The 10385-nt window shown below is 34.4% G+C and overlaps 3 protein-coding genes across 3 annotated transcripts; all 3 read left to right on the top strand.

Annotated features, from left to right (window-relative positions):
- The first annotated feature begins 337 nt into the window (after positions 1 to 337).
- On the top strand, positions 338 to 1980 carry LOC145129142 (Tetratricopeptide repeat (TPR)-like superfamily protein). The gene has a single exon (XM_079063876.1). The coding sequence runs from the start codon at positions 499 to 501 to the stop codon at positions 1831 to 1833; it is 1335 nt and encodes a 444-aa protein (XP_078920002.1). The 5' UTR covers positions 338 to 498; the 3' UTR covers positions 1834 to 1980.
- A 451-nt stretch (positions 1981 to 2431) lies between these two features.
- LOC145128810 (dirigent protein 10-like) lies at positions 2432 to 3529 on the top strand. The gene has a single exon (XM_079063609.1). The coding sequence runs from the start codon at positions 2521 to 2523 to the stop codon at positions 3430 to 3432; it is 912 nt and encodes a 303-aa protein (XP_078919735.1). The 5' UTR covers positions 2432 to 2520; the 3' UTR covers positions 3433 to 3529.
- A 1788-nt stretch (positions 3530 to 5317) lies between these two features.
- Positions 5318 to 7798, top strand: NUDT9 (nudix hydrolase homolog 9). The gene is made up of 9 exons (XM_079063140.1): positions 5318 to 5504; positions 5627 to 5701; positions 6205 to 6261; positions 6393 to 6454; positions 6553 to 6611; positions 6710 to 6858; positions 6951 to 7082; positions 7203 to 7361; positions 7508 to 7798. Exons 1-9 carry the CDS (start codon positions 5448 to 5450, stop codon positions 7604 to 7606), a joined length of 849 nt encoding a protein of 282 aa, XP_078919266.1. The 5' UTR covers positions 5318 to 5447; the 3' UTR covers positions 7607 to 7798.
- Positions 7799 to 10385: the final 2587 nt, after the last annotated feature.

Genomic DNA, 10385 nt, shown 5'->3' with positions numbered 1-10385 from the left:
TCACAGCTAGCTGATAAGCTAGTTTATTTTTCGAGCTTTTTTATGTTGTCGTGTTTGGTAAGCCAAAAAGTAGCTTTTAAGCTAGCTTTTTGAAAAGCTACTTAGAGGAGCTTTTTAGGAGTTTTTTTAAAAATTTTCAAATACACTTCTTAATTAATTATAGAAACACATACTCCTACATGTCATTTTATGTAATTTTATATATTTCAGCTAGCTTTTCAGCTAGTTTTACCAAATGTTATTTTTTATCAGCTAGCTTTTCAGCTATCAGCTAGCTTTTTATTTAACAGCTAGCGTTTCAATCAGTACCAAAACATAGCCTAAACGATGGGTAGGTTTCCCGTTCACAAAGAGCGGTAAAGCAAATTCGTTGTGATGAACTGTGGTGTCGATTTCTTATTGATAATTACAGCAGCGCCTTTCCTTCTCTACGGGTTATCGTATATTCTATGATCGCTTGATTCGTTTCACGGGGTTCCATTAACGAAACGAGTAATCATGTATGTATTTCGGAAGATGTTTTTTAATCGAACTCTCATTCGCCATTATCACAAACAGAGACCTCACAAGCCTACCAAGGCTCTCCTCCGAAAACGGATACCTTTCGTCACTGACCTCAAAGACATTCAAAGCCCAGATGAAGCTCTCGCTCTCTTCCGCGATTACTGCGAAACTGGCGGTTTTAAGCACGACTACCCTTCTTATTCTTCCCTCATTTACAAACTTGCACGTAGAAGAAACTACGAAGCAGTCGAAACCCTTCTTCAACAACTCCAGCACTATAACGTTAAATGTAAAGAAGCTTTGTTCATCGGATTAATTCAGCATTACGGAAAGTCTGGTTTGCCTGACAAAGCCATCGAATTGTTTCGGAAAATGCCGTCGTTTGATTGCTACCGTTCATTACAGTCGTTAAATACAATTCTCAATACATTGCTTGAGAATGGAAGGTTTAATGATGCGGATGGGATGTTCAAGTCTTGCTCCAAAATGGGATTTCGACCAAATGCGGTGACATTTAATATCATGATCAAGGGGTGGCTTGCAAAGGGCGAGTGGGATGAAGCACGTAAGGTGTTCGATGAAATGCATGAGAGAGAGGTCGAACCTACAGTTGTAACTTACAATTGTCAAATCGGATTTTGGAGTAAAAGGGGCAAGTTTTCCGAGGCTAAGACTTTGTTTGATGAAATTATTAGAAAAGGGAAAAAACCAAATGCTATATCATATGCCTTATTAATGGAGTGTTTGTGCTCACAAGAAAAGTTCAAGGAAGCGAAAAAGATGATGTTTGATATGGAATACCAAGGATGCAAAACACGGCTTGTGAATTACGGAATCTTGATGAACGATCTTGCTAAAAGGGGAAACTTTAATGAAGCTAAATCTTTACTTCTTGAAATGAAGAAAAGGCGAATCAAGCCAGATGTTGTAATGTACAACATATTGATCAATTACCTATGTAAGGAAAGTAAAGTTGGGGAAGCTTACAAGATCTTGGTTGAGATGCAGGTTGATGGGTTTGAGCCAAATGCAGCCACGTATAGAATGATAGTTGATGGTTTTTGTAGAAATGGAGAATTTGATGAGGGGTTGAAGGTTTTAAACGCTATGATGATGAGTAATCATTGTGCGCGTGTGGAAACGTTTTGTTGTTTGGTTGTTGGGTTGATTAAGAATGGGAAGATGGAAGATGGTTGGTTTGTTATGGAGGAGATGGTGAAAAGACGAATGTGCCCTGATCTGGGGTCTTGGGAAGCATTGGTTGCAAGCACTTGCGGTGGGGATAAAAGTGGGCATGTGATTGTCACCGACTTGGTTTCAGCAAGCTGATATCCCCGTTGCTTGATATGGGGCAAACTCAAAACTCAAAAAAAATGTTATATGGTTAATAATTCAATACACAAATTATGACATACGTATGTATCTAACCAAACAATCATTCATCAAGATTTATAATTTTGTTTGAATCTTTACAAATCTGTAGTCTTGCCCATGGATTTGCAACACACTAAGATTGACGTTCCAGTTTATCGCAATCGTTCGACCCAAATTCTTCAATGCTTTGAGTTTTTATAGTAATTTTGAATTATTTGTGTAGATTAGGTAAATATAATCATTTGATACATTTTAGGTAGTGATTATCAATAGCTTTTATTTGACCTTCTAAATGAGACCAGCTTTTGTCAAATGAATTCTAAAACGAAGGTCTTGGGTTCAATAACTTTTATGTAACTCATAATTGATTAGGGTCGAAGGTGGCAAAAGGTCGGAGTGGTTTTACTTTCTATAAACCGAACCTTTTGGTAGTTGTTTAGCAATTGATCGCACAAAGTTCAGGTCACCAACTCTTATGGCACCCACTCCATCACCATGTAATCAACTACACCATACACCTTTACATCCTCCATCTCCTCTGTATATAAACAGACATCAACTTCACATATTCAAATCATCTCATTCCTCAATACCCACTTCAAAGTCAATCATACACACCCTGATCAGCTTCTGTAATTGACCATGGCAACATCTACCTTCACTTGTCTTTCATTACTCTTCCTTCTCCTCCTAACCACCACCTTCTCTTTAACCACTGCAGCTCGAACCCTAACAGAAGACCCAGAGACCGCGATCCCTGTAGCTGCACCCGATGCAGACGATGTCACTCCCTTGGGCGCCATCCCACCTAACCCAGCTTCCACCACCACCACCGGAACTACCGGTGTGGTGCCCGTTGAAGGTCCCGACCACACACTCACCTTCTTCATGCACGACATTCTTGGCGGGTCAAACCCCTCAGCTAAAGCAGTCACCGGAGCCGTCACTAACCCCGCCTTGAATGGTCAGGTTCCCTTCGCTAAACCCAACGGAGCAAATCTCCCGGTCAACAATGGCGTCTCGCAAAACGACGGAAACAGCGGAGTCATCAACAACAACAATCTCCCGTTTCTTACCGGCCTAGGTGGAACCACTTCAAATGTCTTCCAAAACAACAATAACAACAATAACAACAACAACAATAACAATGTTTTTGCTTCCATTGGTGGACAGCTCCCGCAAGGGAACGCGTTGCAACAGTTTATGTTTGGAACGTTGACTGTGATTGACGATGAGTTGACCGAAGGACACGAGCTTGGGTCTGGTTTGATCGGAAAGGCTCAAGGGTATTATGTCTCGAGTTCCATAGATGGGAAGAGTCAGACGATGGCGTTTACTGTGATGTTTATGCACGGGAGTTATATTGATAGTTTGAGCTTTATGGGGGTTCACCGGAGTGCGGTGGCGGAGTCCCAGCTGGCGGTGATGGGTGGCACTGGGAAGTATGTGAATGCTAAAGGGCATGCGGTGGTGAAGACTTTTCAAGGGACAAACCAGCAGAATAATGATGGAACTGAGACACTGCTTCAGTTTCATGTGTATCTTGCGTATTAGTTTGTATAAGTCTGTGTGTTTGGTTTCTATTTCTATGCTTTCCATGTTTATGTGATGTTATGAAAATTTGTGTGTGAAATACAAAAGAATTTGACAATTTTCACTTTTCCATATTGACCAAAGATTGGAATAATTGATTTTTTATGATTTGGCGGAATTTGGTCTTGATTAACTCGCTGTCAACTTAAATGGTTCGGCCATAAAAACCCAAATCCAATTGAACACAATACGAGGCCCAGTCCAAGCTGAGATCGACTTTCATATTGTGTGAGGAGAACGCGTTTAAGCTTCCGGTCCCTTTCAATCTTTCATGTCCATCTTGTTTCTCTTCTTCACTAATAAAAATACTGATTTTCCTTGAAATAATACCGTAGTATGATCAAATACTGTGATCAATTCGAAACATTTACACATTCAGTTTTTGTTTTTTTTTTTTGTTTTTCTTATTTTTCAAAGAGTTTATTAGCGTATACTAGTCCCGGATTCTTAGGGATTATATTTATACATTACCATAATTAGTGGTAATTTCTTAATTAGTTTCTTTAGCTTTTGTAATTTTAAGGTGTGTTCGGTAAAACTAGTTGGTAGCTGGTAACATTTTGTTAAACGCTATGTGAGCTAGTTTTTGGTTTTGGAACGTTTTGTTAAACTAAACGTTAAATGTTTGTAGTGTCAAACGAGATTTTTTGTTCAAAACGGAGCGTTTTATCAAACGCTAGAAGCTAGAAGCTCCCAAACGATCCGTGTCGAACATGCTCTTAACGTATCTCATATTAAGACACAGTCTTTTAATTGTTTATATTTTCTCTTTTACAATCCTTCCATAATGACTCTTTTGGAGAGACATTTATTAACTCTACATATATTATCGTATTATATATTCATGCACACATCTTTATCGGTTGAATCAATATATCATCGACGACTTTTTTACTTCCAAATATACCTCTCATTAGTTGGTTCTTAATCAAATTTGATACAAAAATCATAACATGGTATCAGAACACTATATTTCTTATTCATAATCTCATAATAGTGTTTGTTTCTAGAAGTTTCAATAGGATGTCTTTCAAATCACATCGTACCAAACATAATTTTGATCCTATCAAATTGATCTTCAAATCGTTTCAACCTCCACATTATACTTCTAGTAATCAATCTATTTACATATATTATCAAAATTTTGGATTGCTTCTCAAATTTCTTGTAAAACAAAAGAATATAACATTTTTTCCCACACATTACAACCTTTTCCTTCCCTTCGTTGGTGTGGACCATTTAGATATTGCAGGTTTACCATGTCTTTCATTTCGTTGTTTTTTAATTACAATACGAAAAACTCTACGGTACATGCCCATCTTTTTCTTTCCTTTCGTTGGCATGATCAATTGCAACTTCGAAACATCGGCAAGTCCGAAATGGGTGTTTTGGAGTATTGTTCGAAATACAGAATAATATATAGGAGGACCACAATTACGGGTGTGATCATATAAGTGGGTGACCCGTTTAAAAAGATGGATCCGAAATACACCCATTATGAGCTATGTGGTCATTTTTCAAAATTTCTATAACCTTGGTTCTTTTTTTTTTATAAACAAAAAAATTGGTTAGATTACTCAATTTTCTTATAGTTTTTACTATTTGGTCCGTGTAATTAGAGTAGTTATCAATTTTGGTTGAAGGTAAAATGTTTATATTCACGATTGTAACAATTAAATAGTTAAATTTAACGGAAAGGACCGGTACCAACCATGTAAAAAAAAGGACTATCCGTGTCAAAAACTCAAAAAATAGACTTAAAACACATGAACCAAAAATTGTAATTTACTCAATTTAATACTTTTCCATAAATAAATTAAAAATCATACGAACTCGACTTAATTAACTCGCTGTTAACTCAAGGTGGTCCAACTCACCGTAAAACCCAACTCGATTCGAACACAAAACGAAGCCTAAACCAACTGGAGATCGGCTTTCATGCTGTGAGGAGATCTGTGGAAGCTGGGAAGGTGATCATGGAGAATGCGTTCAAGCTTCTCCTTTCATGTCCCTCTGGTCTCTCTTCTTCACAGGTAAAACTTCGATTTTCCTTATTATGATCAGATACAGTAACTTTCCCGATCGATTTTCTTTAAAGAAGTCATTTTAAGTTATTGTTTGATAACAATTTGTGATATCTTTACTTTTTAATTAGGTGTCGGTGAACTTCGACGAATCGTACGATAGAGTTCCTCATCCGGACATTGACTTAGATAACTCCATTTCTGAGGTGTTCATACTAATGTTTCTCTTCTTATTGCTTTGCTTCATTGCATCATATATTCCCTGTTAGTTTTCTTTTTCCTAGTTAATTTTGCTTTCAATTGAATTTTGGTGCTCCAGGTAGACACAAACATTGTGCAAGAAACAAACCCTAACATAGATGATATAATCCGTTGTTCTTCAACTCATATTCGTAGTATTGCAATAATGGTCGAATAATACTATATACTATACTGTAATAGGGAAGAGTTAATAAGGATTAAGGAATCTGGTTGTTACACTTCAATCATGTACTAGGCCAGTGGCATACTCAAATCTTCCTGTTGAGGGTAGTGAAATCAAAAGTAAATGTCTTGAATTAGTATATACATCAAGATCATAATCCCTCTGTCAGTGGCGTATAAGATTTGCATAAATGACAATTACTGTTGATTCGAAGGACAATATCTTTTATATCTAGCTAATATTCTTCCTCTTTCATCTCTCTCTCTCTCTCCTTTTTTTTGTCAGATATGGGATCAGAAGGTTCAACAAAGCACATCACTGTTCAATGGGAAAAAGTTTAGGGTTTGTAGATTTATTTTTTAATCAACCTTCTAAGTTCTAACACATTCAGCTGTTTAAGTAATTGAATATCTTACATTCAGTGAAAGTATCATACACATTGTTCTTACTCTTTAATGGTTGTTGCAACTTAGTATGGAGGACACAGTGGCCTTGAACCTCATGTATGCCTTCACCTTGGTCTAACAGATTATAGGTTCTCTCTTCTTCTCTCTCCAATCTCCATATGTATACCTTTTTTTTGTATAATCTGTATCATTTTCTCACCCTAGAAACAATATGTTACTATTTCAGGACTTTTATGGGGACAAACTTAAATCCTTCATGGGAAAGATTTCTTGTGGCATCTGAAGGTAAAAACATCATACATTTTCACACCTGCTGTTTCAACTTTCAAGAATCATTATCCAATCATACCCTTTACTTTTCATGTTACATGATCTTTTTTTAGATGATTGTAAGCAGTGTCAACACACATCTAGTCCATTAGGCAATGGTGCAATTGTACAGACATCTGATAATATGATACTTGTGCTCCAAAGAAGTAATAATGTTGGAGAATTTCCAGGATACTTGGTCTTTCCAGGTGGGCATCCCGAGGTACATCAAATCAACAATCTTTTTCTTTTTACTTTTTTTTTCAAAATAATAAAACGTAAATTTGGCGAATTATATATTTTTATGATTGATAGCCAGAAGAAGTTGGAATTACATCCCATAAGTGTGAAAACTCAGAGTTGAGAAACAGAAATATTTCACAAGAGATGTTTGACAGCATTATCCGTGAAGTTGTTGAAGAAATAGGAGTACCTGCTTCAACATTGGTAAGAATATAATATTTCTCTTTATTGCAATCAGGTCTCCCAAGTTTTCTTCATTTGATTTTCTCACCTTAAACTAATACCAAATTAATCCTCTTAGTTTGGTTATTTGATTTGATACAGAGCGACCCTTTATTCATTGGGATATCGCGTAGGGTATTGAATGTAAGACCCACTGCTTTTTTCTTCATCAAGTGCAATCTTGAATCAACAAAAGTTCAACAACTTTATTCCAGTGCACAAGATGGCTTCGAGTCAACAAAACTTTATATTATACAACCCGTGAGTTCTCATTTCATCCTTTTAAATTAATTGATGTCTAAGCAATGGTCATTTATGGTCCCTTTGTCAGACTAATACTGGTACTGAGACTGATGTTAACGGGACAAAAGTGACTGTGACTGATGTTAAATGTGTATAAATATCAGAGTGAGTTGGAGAACATGGCATCTAAAATGCCGGGGTGCCACAGAGGAGGATTTGCACTTTACAAGTTGATGTTAGAATGTGTGAAGAACATCAAGTGAATGTGTAGAAGGTATCAAGGCATCATGTTAGTATATATTTGTTTGATATGCCAATAGCTTTTTGAGGAATAACTGATTTGAAAAGTGATTGGAACTTGAGCTTGGTATTCCTTTCAAAGAATGTAAGCTAAAATGAATATATCTCTATTCGTTTTCTTTTATTAATTAATTCAGCAATTTTTGTATCAAGAATATTTAGAAAGATTTTCTCTGATTACAACATATGTGAATTATGTGGTACGATAAACAATAAATTTATGAAGGTGCTTGATTGAGAGGGTATTACGAATTAGGAGGATTATATAATGAGAAAGTAGTTGGTGTGATTAGTTACATGATTACCTAAAATATAAACTGAAATATTAATGATTGTAACCTCTGTTTGTGCAGTTGTGAATTTCCAAATTTATTATTGTGGTCTCTCTTAAAGCTGTAAGATTTTCACAAATCAAAAACATCTTCGAAAAATTCGGTCGCAACTCCTATAGTATACACACACTTTTCTACACATTTAAAACAGTACTTATTTTTATATATTGTATTGTATTCTATTATACAAGAATACAATTTCGTACACGTACACATTATAAATCAAATAAGTATTGTATTCTACCAGACTACAATATCCTACGTAAATACACATTTAATAGTATCCTATGGTATACAAACACATTATTCTACAAGAATACATTATCCTAAATTTTGCGAAGATGCATTATAAGTTCATATGTATTTAAAAGAATACAGTATGAGACACAACGGTATACAAAAAATACATATTATTTTCCATATTTATATAGTTAACAAACATGCATTCAGGGGCACATCCATTCCCAACGGTGGACAACATGGGCGACCCCCCACGCAGTGGCGGAGCCATGGTCTAACTAAAGGGGTATCCCAAACCGATGGATTTGGTTTCTCGATTTTCCAAACTCGGTTTTGGGTTTAAACCCAAACTCATTCAAAAGTTTAACTTGTTGAGAATTAAGAAGCTTGTGTTAACATATGTATAGGAGCTATTTTCATGTTATGGCCGATATGAGACAATTTTAATATTTTAAAAAACAAGTTGAAAAACTGATAAACAAAATAAAGTACACCCGTATAAGGGCCAAAATTTGAAATAGGGTCCTCAAAGCAGGGGCGTAGCTATTCATACTCAAGGTAGGTCCTAGGATCTACCTTTTTTCTTTTTTAATACAACAATTTTATATAAAAAACATACGGAACTACCTTATTTTTGCCAAAAGACCTACATTTTCATACTTTTTTCCATTTCATTTATATAAGGAACCACGTTGATTTTAGTTCTAGATTCGCCAATGCCTCAAAGTTAAAAGTTCAATGTAAAATAAAATAAATGTTTGAAAGAAGATTTGAACTTACTACCTTTAAAAACATCCCCTAACACCTTAACCATACGAAACAACTACAACTTGTGTTATTATCTCACTAAATATATTAATATTATGTATATATGCAACAAAAATTTTCTAAAAAAATTACAGTACTGAATTTTTTTTTAGGGGCATCCCGAGATACCCCAGGATCTATTGTGGATCCGTCCCTACCCCCACTCCCCTTTGCTAAAATTTCGTGCTTGGTCTTATATAGTTGCAATTGGATAGAAAACATTTGTTGTTCCTATTTTTCGAGCCCACAATTTGTCAGGTACGCGTTCAACTATATTGTGAACGGAGAAGAAAATCATCGGAAGTCTAAAATCAAAAGAATATGAGAATGACACCAAAATAGGGGAATAAAAAAGAATTGGAAATCGAATCAAATCATCTCTTTAACCCTATAGAAACAAGTAATTGTGAAACGTCGTCCAATATTAGGTTCCAACAAATATAATATATGGTTTTTGCAGCATATTTAAATTGTAGCCCTAGATTTGTTTTTGCATTCTCAATTTCATAATTGTTTTCATTTTAACATTCTCTCTCTCTCTCTCTCTCTATATATATATATATATATATATATATATATATATATATATATATATATATATATATATATATATATATATATATATATATATATATATATATATATATAGTAGTTTATAACCCGTGGGAACCACGGTTATAAAATTAATTAAATTTTATAATAAAAATTTATAATTATTAATCAGTTATTTTAAATAAGTCATTTTAAATAAATTATTAATTAAGAAATATATAAAAATTTTAAAGTTATTATAACTTCAAATTTAATATATAATTAGAAAATGTAAATTTGAATTTTGAAATGAGTTGTCTAATATATCTACATAACACATGACATAATATTATTGAGGAGTTGTATTAGAATGACACTTGGCAAAAGGAGATTAAAACTATTCATTTATATATATATATATATATATATATATATATATATATATATATATATATATATATATATATATATATATATATATATATATATATATATAGATGTTGGTTCCTTAAGATAAAAAAAAATTAGAGATTGTGAGATATGTGTATAACCGTTTGATTTGCTTATGTTTGTTTTTGAAACTATGCGGTGGCATATTTGTAATTATGTTGGTAACTTATTAAACTAACGCCGTTAATTTACGATTGTGGGGCTATTGTTGTAATTTTACAAAGATTGATATGAATTTTGCAGGCTACGATACTGTAACCGCCTATTGTTTTCTTTTCTTTCTCGATAAAAGTCTCAATTCGAACTCTCAGGAAACCCTCTTTTTCTTTCTTTATCTCATTTTACCCTAGTTTTCGTTTCTTACCTGTTATTGAGAAATCAG

Source organism: Lactuca virosa, chromosome 8 (genome assembly GCF_052849685.1).
Source record: "Lactuca virosa cultivar CGN04683 chromosome 8, Lactuca_virosa_CGN04683_v6, whole genome shotgun sequence".
In the NCBI taxonomy this organism is placed as follows: Eukaryota; Viridiplantae; Streptophyta; class Magnoliopsida; order Asterales; family Asteraceae; genus Lactuca; species Lactuca virosa.
Note: the sequence above shows the minus strand (reverse complement) of the source record. Positions and strands in the feature narration are given on the sequence as shown.